The sequence below is a fragment of the Phoenix dactylifera genome, unplaced genomic scaffold (assembly GCF_009389715.1).
Source record: "Phoenix dactylifera cultivar Barhee BC4 unplaced genomic scaffold, palm_55x_up_171113_PBpolish2nd_filt_p 000578F, whole genome shotgun sequence".
Taxonomy (NCBI): domain Eukaryota; kingdom Viridiplantae; phylum Streptophyta; class Magnoliopsida; order Arecales; family Arecaceae; genus Phoenix; species Phoenix dactylifera.
Window position 1 is genome coordinate 228,903 of NW_024067980.1, and position 22,402 is coordinate 251,304.

Sequence of the window (22,402 nt, forward strand, 5' to 3'; positions counted from 1 at the left end):
TATATCCTATACTACTCGATTCGGGCCGGTACAGCGTACCATGCTTATAGATCATTCAATGTTGATGTTTTTCAAGAGTTGGCATGGTTCATAACTTCATATACCATGCTAGCACTGTGTCATCATGCACACAATATGAGAACCTTAACCCTCTGCAAAGTGTACAATTTAGAATAGCAGAGCAACTTTTGCACGAAAAGCTGGACCGGTAGATTAGAGGGTTCAGGGTAGCAGCTAAAGTTCAAATCCAGAAAATTATCAGGATTTATGTTGTTACTTTGGTCTCAGTGAAATGATTTCTTGTTGTCAAGTGATTGAGGTGCTCCTTCGCTGCATTCCAAGATACCAAGTTAACTAGTAATAAAAAGAATAGTACAACAAAAATCTAGTAGAAACAAAATGGACCTTAGTAACCCCATTCCCTCTTTTATCCTTTCTTTATTGTACTTCCTTTAATTGTTCCTCCTTTACGTCTTCTTACACCATTTTTAAGTTTACAACAAGTTTCAAAAAAATGCTTTATATATAGAATCAGAGCACGTTCTGTGTAAACTGGTTTAATTCAAGATGAACTATAAATAAGCATGAGCTTACAAAATGTAGAATTGTATGTTATGATAGAAAAATTGACAAAGGCCTTTCTAAGAAATGTGTCAATAATTAAATATTTTGGCAGAGTCAATCTTGAAACTTGCAAAGAAGTGTTGACTTCCATAGTTACCTGATAGCCTTTAAGATCCACCTTCTCTAGCAACCTCTTTGTAGCAGTGATCTCATCACAACTACCACAGAAAACAAGCAAACAAATAAATATATATGTGCTAGCAGTTTTTACTCAAAATGCCTGGAAACATGTCTAAAGTATTCAGGTAGCCACCTTCCATCCAAAACTTCAGGTGCAAGAATGCCAAAACGATATACAAATTCATCAAATGCACGTCTTGTTGGATATCCAGCACAGCTTATTCTAATTGCCTCCAGCACTCCCTATATTAAAGATAATTACAATACAGTTGCCAACATGAGCATTGGTGTAGATATCATCAAGTAAGAAGAGAATATATGAAGTGAAAAGGAAAGGTGCCTAAAAATTTACCCCACATCGTAGCTGCTGCAGAACATTGATATTCTCAAAAATTCCTGGCTTAAGATGGTTATTAGGTTTAACGCAGCGGATATAGTGCGGCTCAGTGGCATTTAGAGTTTCTAGTAAAGCTTGCAGTTGTTGCTGCAAAGTTGTAGATACAGTGGCACTCAACAGATGTATTTTCTGCGATAACTGGGACCATTTAAGTACGAAGTGCACATCATATAAAAAAAAGATCATAGTTGTACCTTAAACCTTGAGCCTATCGATGAAAACTTTGAAGATTTAGATGAGTCCTCAGAGAGAGGAGGAAACAGACCCGAAACAAAGGGGCATTTAGAAGCACTCAAGAGTGCTTGATGCTCAGCAACAACATAATCTTTGTTCTTGTCTAAGAACAGCTGTGTCTGATAAGTGACCTGAAAGATGAAAGGAAGACTTTCGTATTATATACTTATCCATCCAGATAATGAACATGAAGGCAAAAGCACAACAAGGAGCTACTTACATCACCAGCATAGTGACGAATGATAAAGTCAGAACGAGTTAGTTTGGGCTTGCTAAAGCGTTGATGATTTTTAAAAGTCTGGTAGAGCTTCTGGGCAAATGTTTCATGCGTTGATCTTGGCAACAAGCTTGAATGAAAAAAGAATCCAGCTGTCTTAGCATCTTAATTTATTAAGTTTCATAGGAATTTCTTTTTTAAGTGAAAGAATTATAATAGTATTTATACCAAGCTTCATCCAGAAGAGCAATGATCCCGCCACGTTTCTGAAAGTCAAAATTAAAAGTTAAAACGTAGGAACCTGAGAAGGTGATAATTGCATAATATCATAAACTGAAAGGGTTCAGTTATTATTGAACATATGTCATGTGACAAATTGTGTCAGCAAATGAATACGCAGATGGCCCTCTTAACAAACAGCACATAGCTAGATGTATATCAACACAAACAAACCCAAAGGAAGCTTCATATATGGCCTCTTAACAAATTCCTGAAAATATACAAAAAAAGGTGGAATTTTTTTGCAGAAACATTTTCAACATTGATTTAGAATTTAACAAGAAAAAGTGATATGATTAAAAAAAATAAGCAGATACATTTCTGGAAAGTGCTATGCCTTCTCTTCCACAGTAACCTTTCCTATTTATCCTGAAACATCAAATTAAAGAACAAGTAAGGTTGACAAGACTGGAGGCGTGCGAAAATCCAGCTGAACCGCAAACCTGACCTGAGCTGGTCTTTTTAGTTCTGTTTATGTAAGTTTTTTTCAAAATCAGATTTGATGTCGATTTGAGAAAGGTTTGAACTGGAAAAATTCGGCTCGATTTTGGTTTGAGTTTTTAAAAAACCAATTCAAACCGAACCGACCCAATCTCATACATATGTGTACATATGTGTGTATAAATATATTCAATTTTTTAAATCTTTCCTTATATTTTCTCTTATATATAAAATAGATTTTTTCCGTTTAGACTTAGCCCAGCCTATTTAGCCTAGCCCATTGAACATCAACGCTATATAAAATGGAATTTTTATGTTCAGACTTAGCCCGGTCTATTTATCGTAGCCCATTGAACATCAACCCGATAAACTAAAACAAACTGAACCGAATTTCTCGGTTTGGTTTCCAGTGGTTTTTGTAGATGGTCAGTTCAATTTTGGTTGCGGTTTGAGAAACTGATTTAAATTAGTTCAGTTTCAGGTATATCTCCAAACCGATCCAACCCATGCATACCCTTGGATAAGACTACAACGAATCATGCTAGTCTAATTTCCAAAAGCAGTGATTTATCATTAACCTTTTCCATTGAACCATTGAAAAATGAGATCATAGTCATGTTATCCTGGCATCCTAACACTCGGTAGGCGAAAGTACTTTGCGTAAAGAATTTTGATAGTAATAACAACTACAGCAACCCTTTTCAGAAGTTATCTACCATTTCAACACTTATATGAAGCTCCTAAAAATAACAATACGTGAAGCCATTCCAAAAGGCATGAAAAGATATTAGATTAGCTATCTAATGGATATAGACATTATATCAAGGGAAAACCATGTGAGGTGGTCTACCTAAAGAAGCCCGTAGTGAAAAAATAGAAAGCAAGACTTGAAGAATGGAAGCAGTAAGAAGACATTCAGACAATACATTTCAGAAGAATTGGCTTCAGACATGAACCAATTGTGAAGTATGACCTGTAACCATATTGATGGGCTAGTGAGTTTATATCCACACACATGAACTTTGAAATATATAAATTTCAATTTTTTTTAAAAAAATATGACGGTTTTTAACAAATGTTTTCCTTGCTCTGCACTTTCTGCTTCCTATCTTTTAGCAATATGATGATAGGATAATTACAGAAGCATGCCCAATATGTGCTTCAAGACAAATTAAACCACGGAGGCACAAAGATTCTGAGACAAACTTAGTCATCAAGCAAGCATTTGTTAGTTGTTTGGAATTGTGAAATAGATTTTGTGTTTCCTAGAAATTGGCATTTAATATCCAACATGCTTTGCGTTTGCGGGATATCTGAAAAATAGAATAGAAGAAGATCTCTAAGAAGTCTCATATCAATTTGACTAGATTTCCATCTTACATCTCAGTATATGACAGATTGTTATGTCATTTGGAAGAAATTTTTCCTGCTAAGTGCTAACCTTCATTTTAGATATGCTTTCAAATATGCTTTAGCTTTCCTTTGAACTTTTTTCCCATAAAATTAAACCATTTTGCCCTCAATCATGGCCTAATCCTTTTTATTATCTTCTTTATTTTCCTGTAAGACTCTTGATCATATTATGAGAAAGAAATTTGGAATTTTAAAATATTCACATTTTGATTTTGTCAATCACTTTTTCCCAAATACCTTCCATTCAACTCCAAAATACTCTTCACTCCATAAAAAATAAAAGGAAAAAAAAAGTCAAGGAAAGGACTTGTAGAGGGAAAGAGAGATCATATTTCTCTCTCTCTCTCTCTCTTCCCCTACTAAAATTTCTTTTCATATTTCTTGCTATTAAGCCCACTTCCATATTTATTCATTCTTAAAATTCCTAAGTTTAAATTTTTAAAATTTAATTATAATTATATATTTTCTGTTTTCCAATTTTTATTTTTATTTTTTATATTGTTTTAAGTTTTTATTTCAAAATTTCCTTTTTTATATTTTTATGTTGTTTTACCTTTTTCCTTAAATGTGCATTGAACATGTTCCATTGGGTAGTACTAAGTATGTGGAACTTAGATGATCAAGGCTTCTTATATAGCAGCAAAGAAAGCACATTGTGCCTGTCATAGGAATAATGCAACAATTAATGACAGGTACCAAGGATACTCTTCAAGTTTCTAAAGAAGTTAATCCAAATTTATCTAGCCAAAATGGGTATGTGAACAAGATTTTGACTTTCAGAACTTTCACAGCTATTTTCCTACAGGGTTAGACTACACATAAAACATTAAATCTTTGTAAAAGATTCAAATATTTGAAATCGATGATGGACCCTCCTAGTTGATGATCCAGCCAATGATCATGAACTCTAGTACAAAAAATACATAGAAACAAAAAATCATAGGTTTTGGTAGTCCTCTACCTATGCATTGAGTGGATAGAATAACAGATGGTATGAATTGTACTAGTGTGCTAAAGTACATTACAGTCTATGTAAATTGAATATCCACACCATTTACCATGATCTACACATCTTAAAACTTGTATAGATCGAAATTCAATGAGATCAGATCCTTAGATCATAGCCATCATAGCATGCTAGTGTAACTATTAATTTTTGCATCCACTTGATGCATTGGTTAGAAATCTCGACCAATAGCAACTTAATAGATATATAGATGAATACCAACAGTGTGGATTTTTTTATTAAAATGATCCTTTATTTTTAGAAGATTTAAATCTTTTACCAAAGATTTGACATTTAATATGTAGTCCAACTCTTTTCCATTTCCATGCTAATTGGACTAGTACCCCTACCCCTAGTGTTGTTAAATTGCTTTTTAGGAGGGAGAAACACCATAGTCAAGTTTGACAGTGCATAAAAATATCAAATATATCCTTGGAATTCTTTCAATGCTGGTTAGCTGGACATTGTGAAATCTAACACAACTATTATGTGATACAACCTAGTTAATAAAGGAAAACAATCACGGGAAAACATTAATTTTTTGATGTAGGTACTGTTTTAATGATGTTGTCAGAATGAACCTTCTCAATAAGATCAAGAACATCCTGGTTGTCAATGAACTCAATATAACTCCAGTTGATTTCCTCTTTGGTATACTCTTCCTGCTCCATTTTAAAAACATGCTGTTCCAAGAAACAGAATCAGAACTTATTTTAGTAACTCAAACAAATTTAAATCCTAGGTGTCTATCTGATAGGGAACTAAAGTTTGCAAAGAGAATTTTCCATACTCAAACCTGATTAAAATGTTGCTGCAGTTTTTCATTTGTAAGATTAATACAAAATTGCTCAAAGCTGCAAATGATGAACATATTAGAACCTTAAACAGGAATCGTTGAGGTGAGATATTTATATCAAACGAATATGCTAGCAAAGCAACAAGAACAGAAAACAATGGAACATTATTATCAAATATAACTTGCTAAATAATATGACAATTGAGGAAATTTGCCTCAGAAAATTCTAGAGTGGTTGACATAGACAAAGGGCTACAAGGGTCTGTACAAACCACCACCCACTTCAAAATGTATTGGTCAAAAGATGAAGGCAGAAGGATTGTATGCTTCATGAGGAAGTTTGTCCTTAGTGCGTGACTCATCCAAAGGAGGCTTAGGTGGAAGTTCTATAGTGGAAGTCGAGAAACTTAGACCGTCCAACAAACACATATCCATTTACTCAACCAGTCACTAGATACTAATTTATATTTAGAACAGAAAATAATAGAAAATGAGTTATTGAAGCAGTTAACTGACCTTGTGTATTTCATTAAGTTGGTTAGAAGATGAAAATCATAATCTCAACCATGGAATGCCGTACCGGCCCGTACCGGCCGGTACGGGCCGGTACGTACCGGTCCGGTCCTAGACCGGTACCGGAACCACAAGAAAACCGGTATCTCCGGTTTTCTTGTGCGAACCGGCCGGTACGGAGCCCGTACCAGTCGGTACCGGCCGGTACCGCTTGGTACCGGCCTCGTACCGGTGCGAACCGGCCGGTGCGAACCGGCCGGTTCGAACCGGTACGAATTTTTTTTTTTTTTTAATGAACCACAGCGCGAGGCGCTGTGGTTTTTGGCTCGCGGTACCGGCCGGTACTGTACCGATACCGGCCGGTACGTACCGGACCGGACCGGTACCGTACCGGTCCGGCCCGCCACCGGTACGCCGACCGGTACCGGTACGGCGGACCTTGATCTCAACCCATAGCAACTTGATCCATCATCTGTTTAATGCACATCCAAGCAATAAAATGCTATCATTCAAATTAGATCCTTCCATAAGTATACCAAGTTTGATCCCTTTCTGAAATTTGATCCAAGTTTGCCCGTTTATCAGTTACAATTTAAGTTAATTTGTATGAGATTTTGTTTGTCAAGACTTCAAATTTCTATTATACAAGACCTCCGATATAAAAAGAGTAGGTTGTTTTGCGTGGAAGAACACATAGCCCTGCCCCAGGAGTGATAATTAAAAATTTTGTCTTCCAATGGTGGACTTTACTGCCCCAAGTGTCTATATCTTTGAGTCTATATCTTTAAACCCTAATTCTTGTCCACACCTTTTTCCATACAACAATAGATGAAGTTAAAAACTTCATTGCTCCAACTCAATGAACTTGAATTATGAACTCAGTAAATTACAAAATAAAACAATCTTGTCATAAAATTTAGCAATAAGTAGAAGTATGGTTTTATGTACCAGAAAAATACCAGTTGTACTAAGCATACCATACCATCCTGGTAGGGACCAGCTATGATACAAGGGCTTGATAAAAAGCTGCACCGACACATGGTATAAGTGTTCTGCCGATTTATCACCTTTACCATGGGTAAATACAGAGGCATACCGCATCATGCTGTATTATACCAGTAAGGTACTGGTATGGAACCCAATACTGAGACATAAAACATTGGGTCAAACCGTCAAATCCTATTCATTAAGCCTTGTCCAACTAGTTGGGACTGACTTTACAAATCAAGATCCACCAATATTCCTGTTAAGGACTAGCTCTAGTTTTAGTATAAACTTTAAACTTCTCCAATGTTAATTCTCACATCTTTCATTTTCAACCATGATAGCTTAGATTTTCCCCTCTTTCTAGACACAAATGTGAGCAACTAACTTTACTACAACTTCTTTGAATCTTCATTTCACTTACCCATACCATCCAAATTTCCAGTTCACCATTACTATCTTAAATTGCTGTAACTACTAACTACTAAACCTCAGAATATATTTGTTCTTAACTCTTCACTTTATCCTTTCTAATATTATCGTACACCCATCTCAAGGTTCACCCTTCTTCTGCATTTTTCTGGTAGCTTGGATCTACTTTATTTCCCAGCAATTTCAATCAGCTAATACTGCAGAACCTAGTGTTGTTTTGCGCAATGGAACAATCATGACAATCCAAAAGCACCTCTCCACATCATCCATTATATAAAATATATCTTCATTTATAGCTTTGTTTTTTTTGTACAAAAAATCCTTTGCATCAAACTGATCACACTGTGAAGTCTCTTGTCTGTCATCTTGATTGGGAATTCATCTACAATTCCTAGCCCATTAAATATGCATTACATCTACTCTCTTGTCTTGATTTACTGGTTTTTTAGCCATTATTCTCTTATATCTTCTTCATGAACCCAATTTAACATTTAGACTCATTCTCTCGAAACCTGTCAAAGCATCAGCATACACATTACGACAATTTCGTTATGCAACCTGTTCTTTTCTAGTCCCCACCAAATTATCATTCTTGGTATCATATCACATGCATTCTCCTAGTCCATAAAACCACGTGCACAATGTTTGTTCTCCATATATTGATGAATGACCTAAACAACAGATCCCCTATTGTGGACCTTCATAGCATAAATCAAATGGCCCTCTATGGTTGGCTGCTTTCTTCATACTTATTCTATCACCCTTTCCAATAGTTTCATTGACTGGCTCATAAGTTGTGTTCTACAGTTATTATAGCAATTTAGTTTATTACCTTCATTCTTATAGATGCATAATTGCATATACAATATTTCTCCATATAAGCAAACATAATAAAGAAAATTAAAGATTTTAAAATTTTGACTTGAGAAATAAAAAAACCTCTTTCTGTAAATCAAATCAAAGGATAAAACATATATTTAATTTTTTTAATTCTTTATCCTGATACACGACACATGAGAACACCAGAAACATTTTTCTTAAAAAGAAACCTTCTAAAACAAACAGACTGGCTAAGCAATAGGTTGTTCAGAAAAGCTTCTAGCACTATACCATTAATCAGACTATCAGAGATTCAGAACCTGTCTCGGATTGAAAGCAAAATCTACCTCTTCACCTTTTTCTACTACTTGAACCTAAAGCCCATTAACTCTTAGGACCCTTTGCTCATTACAACATATTCCTTTTCCTCATGTAACCTTTACCTCCTTTTTATGCATCTAATAGTCTCAGATTTAGCGCTGGAAACCTCATTTTTGTTCTCTATCACCTACTTGCATTTTAGAATGTCTATCAGTTTTTTCCCTCAAACTCTACAAGAAAGATAGACAACTCTATCTGAAAATAACAAAACGATTCTTTTTTCATTATGAAAACTCAACAATTAGTTTTTTGTTCTTTTTTTATATGACTAAGAGTCTAAGAAGAACCTCTTGATTTTGCTCTTTACACTAAAAAGCATTTGAAAGCCATCTCTATCAAGACTCAGACATTCATAAGTTTCACACATCGTTTCAAAATTTTGATGCAGCTCGCATCAAGATTTTGACAGCTTTAACAATGAATGCAAAAGCATACCGGCTAAGCACCTGTTTGTCTTGAAACTTTCGAAGCCATAAATATCCAGCACCCCAATCAGGAATTTTGAGTTAGGATCTTGACCAATTGAGTTGTTAATCTTATTCACAATCCTGCAACCAATAACAAAAAGGATTCAGCAGCATAAAAAACTGGGATAGCATCTTAAATTCACAGAGAGAGAGAGAACCATTTTTGAACTAGATATTGAAAGAATTATTATCACACCATTTTGCAAAACAAACTATTCAGCTATGGCATTAATGCTTACCAATCAAATAACCGTGAGTAAACAATCTTTGCCAAAGCATCTCTACGAAGAACTGCAGCTTCTGGATCTAGACCTTTTGTAATGCTCTCATCGCGAGTTACAATGATACGCTTACACAATGAATCCTCAAGCACCTTTACATTGCACCTACGAAAAATTGCATTGCAGTTTCTCAGGATAATAAGTAGATCTAATCTGATTTTCACAAGTACAGATATTTACAAGAAGAGGGGATTTACATAAAAAGCTCAGCAGCAGTTCTTAGATGGAACCAGGAGTTTTCATCTTTGGGTATGGATGAATCTATTTCCTTTCCTTCAGAAAATTCAATATTGCCTAGATGAAGAATCGCAGCCAGAACCCGGAATATTGCATCCTGAATAAAGCAAACACATGACAAAGAAAATGAGGAAAAATTTCTTAGCAAATGATTGATAATTGATGCTGGGGGATCTTTCTTCCCAGTGGAACCACTGCTAAAAAAATCATACCTGTTCATCAGAACTAATTCCAACAACATCCATAGCCCTTCTAGTTGCCAAATATTCCTTAGAATCATCTACTCCATCAAGCTCAAAGCAGTTAGACTGGTTAAGATAATGAAATGTTCTGGGATTTTCCAGTTTATACCTCTCAATGTCCTGAAAAATTGACATTTAAAATGTCAGTATAACTATAAAAACTTTCCATACAAACTGGTTGGCAGACCACAATTAAAACTTTAGTCAAGAGCAATACTAGAGAATTGAAATGCAAAACTTAAAGATACCAAGTTTAAGGGACAATGACAACATAGCAGTTGTGGAAACCTCAGAAATGTTTTCTTGGATAGCATTACACAAAACATAACATGAAAATCAGTCAACCCTTCTGTATCAATTGTTCGAGTAGTTGATAAGAGAATAAGGTTCTGCTTGAGATTAGTTGACATATTGCTGGAATGTGAGGGTGGTGATTCATGCTTACCACAGAATGGCACCCAGAAACATGAATGTGGTCCATATTATAAAACCTAATTTGTCTCCACAGTCTATCTCCTCTCTATTCACTTTTTTCTAAAAAAACAAAATAGTAAACCTGGATTTTTTATTCTCGCTTTCAAAACCTCAACTTATTTTTCCTTCTATATTCTTTGGGCTAGTTTTAGCTCCTTCCAGTTTACCTTCTTGCATGCTGCGGTACTCAAGAAAACAGAAGACACTAATGATAGCAGATGATAGATTGATGAGAATGATAGTCTCTTATTGTCCTATCAGCAACCTTGTGACAGATCAATATTAATCTGTCTGAACAAGTATCTGATATAATTTTCTGACAGAAACTTCTGCAGTTTTGACAACCATTTGAGGAAATGCTGTTAACAATTGTTGTTTATCGTATAATTTGGATCAGAGTATAGCTTAGAGTCTTTTGGATTTAGCTTTGGAATAGGTTAGTTAAAGACCTAAAATAAGTATTATGTTTAGCTAGTGGTGAGTACTCATCCTTTATTGTTGTATGAGTTCTGAGTTAGCATTGAGATGACTGGGTTTCTTTAGTACTTGGGTCTTGGAGGAACCATGCATGAGGCTTGGTCGAACTCACTGATATAAATGTTTTCTATTAATATTATCTAGCATAATGAATTAGTTTGCATCCTTAGCATCGTCTTTGTTTTCCAAGAGCAAGAGCCAAGAATGGAATCGAGTTGCGCCCATGATTATTCTTATTACAAATTTCTTCTCTCAAGTACATGGAATGCCGTACCTGCCCGTACCGGCCGGTACGGGCCGGTACGTACCGGTCCGGCCGTGGACTGGTACCGGAACGGATAAAAAACCGGTATTTCCCGGTTTTTTATCCGAACCGGCCGGTACGGTTCAGGCCCGTACCGGCCGGTTCGCACCTCGTACCGGTTCGCACCGGTACGATTTTTTTTTTTTTAGAACCACAGCGCCGCGCGCTGTGGTTTTTGAAACCACCGCGTACCGGCCGGTATGGGCGGCGCTGTGGTTTTTGAAACCACCGCGTACCGGCCGGTACGGGACCGGTACCGGCCGGTACGGGACCGGTACCAGCCGGTACGTACCGGACCGGACCGGTACCGTACCAGTCCGGCCGGCCACCGGTACGCCGACCGGTACCGGTACGGCGGACCTTGCTCAAGTATTGTTTTTTCTTGCAATCCTCATGTTCTTCTTTCTTTCTTTTACGATCTTGGGCCAGCAGATTATCCCATGCAAGGAATCATGCTGTTCTACAAAATATAACTTATAGACAACGTAAACCTGGTAATTCCATAAACTCTGTTTTCCAAACTTCAGGTAGATAGAGTTAAATTTACAATAATGAGAAAATTTGTTGAGTTATTGCATAAAAAACTCAATCCCACACACACACACACAAAAAAAAAACTCATGCATGAACACAAACACAAACAGCAACCACCAAAAACAGATAAAAGAGGAGAAAAACTGTTGAAGATTTTATGTTGGAGAAAAACTGCATAAAAGAGGGTTATAGGCTTGTCATTGTCATTTCTCTGTTAGGACAGAATTACATCTCACCCTAGTTACATGGACCAGACATTGTGAATCTAATTAAGATATGGAAAGGGACACAACTTGATCTTGACAGATATGCATTCTGTGGAATGCAATGACTTGATCAGAACAGATAATGCATTCTGCTGCTGCTGCTTCTCTCTCTATCTCTCCTCTCATATCTTGTTCTTTCTTCTTTCTTTTCTTTGGACATTCGTAGTGAAGAACACTAGTCCCTTGAGAGGTATGACCACAGAGTTCAAAGTCTATCAGCCTCTTCTTGCAAACGATCATGACAAGCTGAAGAAACACAATGAAAAGTTTTACGTGGTGAAGATTTATGCTTACCTCAAGACAGTTGACCACAGAGATCAAAGTCTATCAGCCTCTCACAGAAGATCTGGATCATGACAAGCTGAAGCAACACAAATAAGAGTTTTAAGTGGTGGAGATTTGTGATCGCCACTAACGTGCTTGCTTGCACACACAGCATCCACACAATGTGATCTAGATTTATCCTTTTCGCATCAAGTGGAAAGTATAATGAGTGATGAGGTCATGGTGATCATGGATGTCAAGATGGTCATGATCAGGGAGGAGCTTGTAGCAGAAATCATGGAGCCAAGAAATGTTATCATCACAAACTGTCCAAATTATATAGCGGAAATCTGATGGGGATCCTCAACCAGCACATAAGGAGGCCTCTTTTTAAAGAAACAACACCTAAATGCTCGCAACATCAGTGACCTTTGGAAGCTCGATAACACTATCATGTGAAAATTATAAAGAGTTAGCAATTATCCTGTATTTAACTCCAACTCCTCTACCTGCCACGTTAGCCAACACTGGTATTTTTCTCTCTCTGCCATGCATTAGCAATCTCCATGAGACATCTAAACCAGTGCTGTCCAGGATGCATCTAAGGTGCAAGGTGCCCCTAGGCGCAACCTCAGCACCTTATCTACCACAATGGGCTACGACTTCATCTAGGCACACAAAAAAGCACATTTTGTGTGTCTCACAGAGGCACCAAGGCACAACAAAGATGCGCCTTTGTGATTGTGTTGTGTGGGGTGTGTATGACTGTAGATCATTGCAAGTAGGGGTAACCAGCACAAACCCACCCAAAATAAATGGGTTGGTGGGGCTTTTCTTGTAACCAGGTTGGTTCTGAGTTGATCCAAAATCAACTCGATGATAAATAGGTGGATTTGGGTTAGGCTCTGGGCCTGATGGGTCACCTGGGATGATCCAATCAGGGACTAAGCAGCTCCCCAATATAACACAACTAATACTTTTTAATTTTTTATATAGTTCGGTTCACTTTAAAAAGAAAGATCATAGAGACTGATGGACAAGGTAGGCCATGGGATTTTAGGATATGATATTGCATTTTAGCTAATTTTATCCTTAACTAGTTTATAACTCTTATGAATCATAAATTCTTAAGTTTATTGTGATTATGATGATATATTTGAAATCAAATTTGATTTTGTTATTTGTGATCTTTGAATAACAGTTTTTGCTTTATTTTTTAGTTATATGTATGATTGATGAGTGAAAATTAAAATGGATAGGTGGGTGGATATGGGTTTAGATAAAATAAATGGGTCGGGAATAGGTTTACATTTTCCAACCTGGTTATTAATAGGTCGGATATGGATTGAGTGTATTTTTGACCAGAACCCAACTTGACGTGACCAATTGTCACCCCTAGTTGCAAGTATATATGTATGTGCTGTGTTTGTGATTATATATACATGTCATATATGTATGTGATACATATACATACGCATATACAAGCATGACTGCATATATAAATATATAGATTTACATATATACAAACATACACATATACACATATATACATAAATAGGAATAAGTATACACATACCATGTATGTATGAATGCAGACATATTTATACTCATATTTATGAGTGTATATTTGTTTATAGTATCTATTTGTGTGTGTATGCTTATGTTTATGTATATACACAATTATCTATTTGTGTATCTATATAAATATTAGTACATACATATATTAATAAATTCATGATGTTAAACATATTTGTCAACAAAAGTAACACGAAATATATAAAAATAACACAAATAAACACAATACACACAATATACATATCTGCATATATGCATATGCATACACATATAAATTGGTAGATATTACATACATTCAAACATATAGATTTGTAATTAAGTATATATATTGCACCCTACTTCACTAAGGGGCATGCCTGACATTGTGTCCAGGCTCCAAGAGACCTTGGTGCACCTTGAGCCATAATAACTTTGATCTAAACTAGGACATGTTACATGACTAGTTAACTTCAATTTCTTGTCCTTTGATCACATTAGCCAATGGTACTTTACTACTTTCTCAAATGTATTTAGAAAAGGAAATGCATGCCTTAGCCTTTTCTAACCAGTTTTTATGTCATCTATGCCACAATTGCATTTAATTTTTTGATGTATGTTGGTAACCTAATAAACTCCATTTTTTTAAAAAAATCACTTATCCTTTAGTCTGTGTATTTTAGAATCAGAAGACAATCAGTAGATATTTGTGAATTTAATAGAACGGCAAGAAGTAACTTTAATGGTAAAGCATTGCTCAAGTCTTTCTTCCCACTAAGGAAATGCTTATCCATGAAAGTCTCAACCCTTAGTTCCATTCCTCGAGTCAGTCTAACATAGTAGTTTGCCATCAAATAAACATCATAGAGTGTTTTCTCGTTCTTGTTGATTTGTATGAGTCTGCATATTGTGAAGTGTGAACCAATGTTTCTTATAGTTAGGGGTCAGCTAGGCCTTAAATTCTCATCATTTTCAACAATTTCTTGCCTTTAGTGATGATTACTCCAAGATGACAAGGTTTTATTTAATGAAAGACCACTCAGCAATTTCATCAACATATCAAACCATACAGAAGAAAATTCAAAATTAATTGCAGCTAAATTCTTTTGGTTTTTCATCCTAATAATGCTAAAAAGTATCTCTCCAATCAATTCAGGGAATACTACTGAAGACATGGAATAATATACCAGCCAGCTTGCATCCTATACTCGATAACCATATTAATGGCCGAAAAGAAAGAATCATCCTATTATTGAAGTTTTTTTATGCATTGCTCTTGTGCATGCATGTTTCTAAAATGTTCTGAGGCAAAAAAAACTTTCAATGCATGTCATTTAGTCAATCAAATTGTCTACTCTATTTCACTGGTTTCTTCATACAATAGATTGTTCACCTGCAATTCTATGTTAATTGCTCTTCCTCGGGTCTTTGGTAGTCCTTTTTTGCACTAGTATTGGTCTATTGAAAGTTAGACCTCATGCTTCTAAGTCTCTTTGTTGGTAAGCATTGCTCAAGCCTTTCTTCACACTAAGGAAAATGCTTATCTATGAAAGTCTCAAGACTCTCAACCCTTAGTTCCATTCCTCGAGTCAGTCTCACACAAGGTTCGCCGTACCGGTACCGGACCCTTTACCGGTGCCACACTAGTATAGTGTTGATACGGTACGGTACAAAATTGTTTGGACGTACCAAGAGTCGGTATGCCACCTGCACCGATAACGATACCGAACCGGTACGGTATGCTCGGTACCGTCCGGTATGGTACGGTATAGCATACCATGGTCTCACATAGTAGTTTGCCATCAAAATAAACATCATAGTGTGTTTTCTCGTTCTTGTTGATTTATACATGTCTGCATATTGTGAAGTGTGAACCAATGCTTCTTATAATATTTTAATGCTAGGCCTTAAAATACTCATCATTTTCAACAATTTCTTGCCTTTAGTGATGATTACTCCAAGATGACAAGGTTTTATTTAATGAAAGACCACTCAGCAATTTCATCAACATATCAAACCATACAGAAGAAAATTCAAAATTAATTGCAGCTAAATTCTTTTGGTTTTTCATCCTAATAATGCTAAAAAGTATCTCTCCAATCAATTCAGGGAATACTACTGAAGACATGGAATAATATACCAGCCAGCTTGCATCCTATACTCGATAACCATATTAATGGCCGAAAAGAAAGAATCATCCTATTATTGAAGTTTTTTATGCATTGCTCTTGTGCATGCATGTTTCTAAAATGTTCTGAGGCAAAAAAAACTTTCAATGCATGTCATTTAGTCAATCAAATTGTCTACTCTATTTCACTGGTTTCTTCATACAATAGATTGTTCACCTGCAATTCTATGTTAATTGCTCTTCCTCGGGTCTTTGGTAGTCCTTTTTTGCACTAGTATTGGTCTATTGGAAGTTAGACCTCATGCTTCTAAGTCTCTTTGTTGGATACTCAGCACATTATTATGACCCAATCTCTAATATTCATCTTCTAACCACCAATGTCACTTCTTTTGAAAGTACTTCCAATTTTTTTTCCAATAGCATGTAAATCATCCAGACTCAGCCAATTGATTTTAATAATCCTATTCCATCACCTATACATCTTCCACTACCATCTGCTATTGTTTCACCAAATGATATAGTTCAAGAAAAACCCAGTAAGGTTTACATGTGATAAAAGATAAGGAAAATAATGAACAAGCTCTGCAAACACACCAAGAGTTGCTTAAAAAATAAATTCCAATTAACCCTTGAATGTGAATATACTCTCGGGAAAATTACTTAAGCACCCCCTCAACTTAGGACCGGTTTCATTTAGAACTGTTCCAGTTATAAAAGTTTCAAAATGGTCCCTAAAGTTAGTTAAGGGGTTCAATGTGGTCCTGAGCCCTCTCCGGCATCCAATGTCATTAAGATACCATCATAAAGGATAGTTTTTCCCTCATCAGAATAGCTTATTTATCCAAAAATATCCTCGCTTCTCCTCTTCTCCTCTTCTCATCCCTTCTCACTCCCGCCTCCTCCTCCTCCTCTCTAAAGCCCGTTGTCATATCCCTCCTCTCTATCCCTCCTCTCAATCGAATCTGGTCCCACCCAAGCCCCATCCAATCCCACCATCTGCTCTTCCAACATGTCCTCCTCTCCAAACCTTGATACAATTTTCATCCCTCCTCTACATCCTTCCTCTCCATCTAACCTGATCCCCCACCACGTTTTCTCTTCCAACACATCATTCTCCTCCTCTCTAAACCCCGATACTATCCTCAACCCTCCTATCTATCCCTCCTTTTTATCTAACATGGCCCCGAGCCCCACTCTGCTCCCACCATCTCCTCCTCTTCGAACATCTACTTCTCCTCTCTAAACCTCCTTATCCCTCCTCTCCATCTCAAACACTCCTCATAAGAGAATTTCAGTCCTAGAAATTTCCCATGACCATCACATGATAGAATTCCGTGAGCCCAGGTAAATGGATGAACGGCAGGATCACATTAAAGTGATTAAACCACTTAACTAACTTGAAGGACCACTTTGAAACTTTTAAACTGGAAGGGAACCAAGTAAAAATGGCTCTAAGTTGAGGAGGTGTCTAAGTAATTTTTTGTATACTCTTTTACTTGATAAACTTGTAATCATCTCCTTACGTAACCGTTTTGCTTTATAGAAATATTTTCCATAGCCTTTCCTTTGTATTTGTCCCAAGGTCTGCAATCTTGACTTCGAGTACCATACTAGTACATTACTAGTTCGGTAAGGTATAGATTGGTACAGTATGTACTTAGCACCGAGACAACTCTCGAGTCATTTTTCTTACTTTTTATCATGGTACAGATCGATATGCACCCCGGTTCACCTACGTATGTCTTGGTAAGCCTCATTACAGGTTAGTACGAGGCCTAGACAAACTCGAATATTATTTTCTATCCCAGTTCCAATATAGTACCGTACAATGCGCCTTGAATCGAACAATTCGGAACGGTATGGCAATCCATGATCTGTCCTATGCTTGTCCATGTGACCTTTGGGAGATTCTGGCTAGTACAAAGTAATTGAAGAAGGAATAGCTTCACCCAACACAAATAAGATTTGGAAATCAGTTGATTTTCCAGCAAGCAAAATTCCTCACCTAGCGGTATGCTTGTTATTCATTTGACTATAAAAAGGAAGCCCTAGTTTAGATAACATAATCTAATGCAAACACTGTGAATTGCTGTTCTCTTTTCTTTTACTCCCATTTATCATGTTTTTCTTTCTTTTGTTCTTTACTTCTATCATTTATCTTCACCTCAAACCATTCTTGAAGACTAAATACCATAGACAAATGTTTTTGATCTTAATAGTGGTATTGATCATATTCTATTGTATTATGGTGTGGTATAGTAAAGGCGAGCCCTAGTGCAACGGTAAGGATACTCCATTGTCATCTAGGAGCCATGAGTTCGAAACATAAAAACAGCCTCTCAGCATGCAGAGGTAGATGTGTATATCTGACCCTCCACAGACTCTACAATGGCGGGTGCCTTATACATTGCGACATGCTTTGGAATAGTATAGTATACTATAACAGACTATGTTATGCTATACATAGTGTTAGACTACTTAAATGAAGCAAAATGTACAGAGATAACACAACTCCCTGATACCTAGTACCTAGGCGTTGTATTGAGCATGGATGATACATGAAAAATTCTTCATATCATCTCCACCAAAAATTTAATATATGGTATAATGCCACACAAAAAGTGAAATACTTCAAATAATGAATCCATTTATCTTCAATGCACAAAAGAAACTTCTGAACTATGACAATTATTTACTATTCTTTCAACATCATCTTGTCTTTCTTCAAATTCTTCTTATCCACATAAAAATTTTCATCCCCAGTTATAACATATTCCAAAATAGAGGCAAAGGCATGCCCTATATTGGAATTCCTTTTACATATTGTAGAGCACAATGAAGGCAATGCATTCTTATATTCCCCTTTTGGAATAGGGCTGTCAGTGGGTTGAGCTGGCCCTAGTAGCTTGATGACCTAGCCCAAGAAAATCAAGCTCAGGCTAGAAATTTCAACCAAAAAGCCCAATCCAGCCCAAAATCAAGAGGTCTGAATTATTCCGATCTAGGGATAAAATGAGTTTCTAGCTTAAGAAGAATAGGGCATGACTTGGATCCAGCCTAGCATGAAATATTACATATGGTCGTGTCAGACCCAAGCTAGGTCTGGGACCCTCAAGCTTGATTCTCAGGCCTGAGCTTGAAATACCATGCTTGATTCGAGCCTAGGCTGACCCAGCCTAACTCGGCCCATTGATAGCCTAAATAAGAAACTGGATGTACTATGCAAGATGAGTTCTTTTAAAGGAATATTCTATAGCATGCATAACTTAACTAGATTACAGGTTCTTGGTTCCATATAGAAGCATCCATCTAGTGGCAATTCAATAGCATCATCAGCATTTGCCACAACCTGCCTGGTTTGTATGATATGCCATGGAGATTGCAGCCTTCCATTAGCTGGTTTTCTTAACTAAAGTATATCAGAAAAATAAATAGTGCAGAAGAAATACCTATCTTGACATAAAACCAATAAGCATGGGAAAATAAGAATTTTGATAAAGAGTTAAGAGTCTCAATACCTCTGGTGGAGCAGAACAAAGCATGTAAAAACAGTGGTAATTTCTCTCAGGATCAGATATTTGACAGACACGAGATCTTTCAAGCAGGTATGTCCTGATAGCCGCTCCCGAAATCCTACCCCTCTGATCAAATTGAATCTCAACAAATTTGCCGAAACGACTGATACATGCAAGAAATTCACCATGGGCATCGAGCCAATGAAAGATATGTACATTTACAAATACATAGATGTGAAGCATTGTAATGAGAGATTCCTACCTCGAGTTATTGTTTCGCACAGTCTTTGCATTGCCAAATGCTTCAAGGACAGGATTGGACTGTACAAAAGGAATCAAGATACCTTAAAAATCTGGCATGTGCACTATGCAGAGGAAAATGTAACTTTCAAGAAAGAATTAGTTGGTACTTGGTAGTCTAATCCAAAATCTATCACACCTCCAGTACTTGCTGCTCCACAGTCCTCCCTTCAGCAGCAGCTCTACCTCCCACATAAGCAAGATAACGCATAAGCAATTTGGTGCTTTCTGTTTTACCAGCCCCACTTTCTCCACTTACTAAAATTGATTGGCTTACTCCCTCATTAATCATAAGTCTGCATTGGCAGAATACACTCTCACAATGCAAACAAGACAAATTAGTCTTTTAAGATGTCAAAGGGAGCAGAAAAGCATACCTATATGCAGCATCCGCAACAGCAAAAGGATGGGGGCTTAGCTCACCAAATGCTGCCCTTTTATATTGTTCCATCATATGGCTGTCATAAAGATGAGGGAATCTTCGAAAAGGATTCACAGCAATCAATATATTTCCAGTGTATGTCTGATAACAAAGTTATCGATCACCATTTGTTAATAAATAGTTAATAGAGGATGTCAAAATTAAACAAACACAGCCTCCAATAGATGAGGTCCACTAACAACCACTACCATAACAAGTATGATGCCAACACTATGTTCACTTTAGGATAGAAGAGAGAGAGCAAAAAGAAGAAAAAAAAACATAGCATTAGAGAAAACAGAAAAAGTAACAACTTACATTATTCAATATTTACTTACATAGATCTTATCTATGTCATAACTTGATTTTAAGTGAAAATGTAAAGTAGCTTTTATTATTCAAAATTTCCTTACATAGATTTCGTTTATGTCATATCTTGATTTTAAGTTCTGAACAACTCCTGGTTCGTGCAAATAAGCTAACTTTGTCATATCGTCAACACCGCAAGGAGATGCTTCAGCATCCTTAGGATAGACATTGGACACCTTGGCAATGACCTGCAGTGAAGAGCCAACATCTTCATTAATAATTGCCAACATCTATGATGCAACAGAGATTATTTGAAGAATTAAAATTTTCATGTATTCCTTTAACCAGATTAGCCCATGAAGACTCTTCTCACAAAGAAGGAACCTAAATTTACAGTACAAGCAATTAATGAAGGCTGACATAGGACCCAGCATCATCCAAATAAACAAAAAAAAGGGTTTAAAAAAAATGTGCAAAACCCTTAGTTATGAGTACTGACCGTCTTTCCAGAAGTACACTTGACCTTAATTTGGTCGCCATTGACCTCAATGACCTCTCCATCTATCCAAGCTACATCTGGATCCTCGACCCAAACCTGGGCTTCTACTTCAACGTGGACTGCAGCCGCCTGTCATGTAAGAAGAGCACAAACTGGTCACAAGTAGTGTAGAAATGCACAAACTATATACCGTTATCTATATAGCCTTCATCACTCAAGAAATTTGGCCAAAAACCAGGTTTTTATCAGATGATGTTAATACACCCTCCAGCTAAGGAGCGAATTATCTAAAATCATCTGAGGGACTGAAGAAGATAATTGATAGAAAGCATTGACAAAACAAAAGATGCTAAAAAATTACAGTTTTAAGCCTTATCATGAGCCTTCTACCCAAAGAGGTGAAGTTCATAGCATAAATTTCCTTTTACGTTCGTGTAGCTCATCATACTCTACTAGTCTACTGAACTCCTCGATCAACACAAAAGACCCGAGAACATTCCAAAATCCATTGAAGTTCTCGAGAAATTAAACCCAGTCAATCAAATGAACTCGAAATCAAGAATCAACCTGATCATGAGATGAAAGATCCCATACCATTTCGGAACTCAACTGGTCAAGATCCCAATAAGCTTCTCAATCCGCCCTCCTCCAACACCATTCAAAACCCAACCAAAAAGTCCACCTGAAAAAATAAACACCGGAACAGAGAATTAAAGCAAGATATCCATAGTAGCAAAATTCAAGATTCGTCCTTCTCTCATCAAATATATCGAATCTTTCTCCTAGTTTCCTTCCAGATCCCTTCTTTCTCCGCCAATATCTACCTCTCCGTCTCCCTGCCTCAGGATTCGATCAGTGCGGCGCCGACGACGACAGTTCGAGAGAGGGAGAGGGCTCGGCCTTCAAAAAGAAGAGATCTTTTCCCTTCAGCGGCCTCAATCGCTGTCCAAAGATCTTTTCTTCCTCCTCTCCTTTTCCTTCGCCCGGACGTCCGCTTTCTCTTCTCTTCCTCTCCCTTCGTCCGCTTTCTCGCATGAAAGAGACGAAGAGATGATACGCGTAAATTTACAAGAACGGCTTTTTCCGAGGTCGCCCTGGAATTGCGAGAGATGTCCAAATTCCAGTTCCCGCATTTTAAACCTTGCCTTCGCCGTCTGTCGGGGAGAACAGATTGCGGCTGCTGGGACCTGATCGGCCGATAGATACGCTGCTGTGATTTAGATTCTAAAGAGAATAAATTAGAAAGAATGGTCATTTCGGGCAGCGTAAACGGTGTAATATCCTATATATCCATCTTTCTTTCTATAACGTCGTTTTCCTTTTCTAACGACTCCCTTCCCAGGGAGGCAAGCTGTCGACTGATTTGTCTTTATCGAAGGAAACTAACTCATACCCCGCACCGCGGGGTACAGACGTACAGTCCTCTTTTGTTTTTTTTGGATTATTTTGGAAATGTAATATACGATAAATATAATAG

At 36.9% G+C, this 22,402-nt stretch overlaps 1 protein-coding gene across 2 annotated transcripts in view; it reads right to left on the minus strand.

The window, feature by feature from the left end:
• The window catches only part of LOC103717946 (myosin-6-like), a 55,221-nt gene extending 33,610 nt beyond the window's left edge, over positions 1 to 21,611 (minus strand). For both annotated transcript variants that reach the window (XM_017845396.3, XM_039119588.1), the window contains exons 1-19: positions 21,520 to 21,611; positions 20,926 to 21,054; positions 20,531 to 20,674; positions 20,074 to 20,219; positions 19,836 to 19,992; positions 19,659 to 19,717; positions 19,400 to 19,559; positions 9,854 to 10,003; positions 9,602 to 9,738; positions 9,363 to 9,509; positions 9,103 to 9,204; positions 5,528 to 5,585; positions 5,313 to 5,414; positions 1,821 to 1,858; positions 1,596 to 1,722; positions 1,336 to 1,506; positions 1,097 to 1,228; positions 878 to 987; positions 722 to 782 (exon numbers count right to left, since the gene is read on the minus strand). In XM_017845396.3, the coding sequence (XP_017700885.2) occupies positions 722 to 782; positions 878 to 987; positions 1,097 to 1,228; positions 1,336 to 1,506; positions 1,596 to 1,722; positions 1,821 to 1,858; positions 5,313 to 5,414; positions 5,528 to 5,585; positions 9,103 to 9,204; positions 9,363 to 9,509; positions 9,602 to 9,738; positions 9,854 to 10,003; positions 19,400 to 19,559; positions 19,659 to 19,717; positions 19,836 to 19,992; positions 20,074 to 20,219; positions 20,531 to 20,674; positions 20,926 to 21,054; positions 21,520 to 21,522 (2,133 nt within the window). In that variant the 5' untranslated portion in view covers positions 21,523 to 21,611. The remainder of the gene's footprint in view (positions 1 to 721; positions 783 to 877; positions 988 to 1,096; positions 1,229 to 1,335; positions 1,507 to 1,595; positions 1,723 to 1,820; positions 1,859 to 5,312; positions 5,415 to 5,527; positions 5,586 to 9,102; positions 9,205 to 9,362; positions 9,510 to 9,601; positions 9,739 to 9,853; positions 10,004 to 19,399; positions 19,560 to 19,658; positions 19,718 to 19,835; positions 19,993 to 20,073; positions 20,220 to 20,530; positions 20,675 to 20,925; positions 21,055 to 21,519) is intronic.
• Between the last annotated feature and the right edge of the window lie 791 nt (positions 21,612 to 22,402).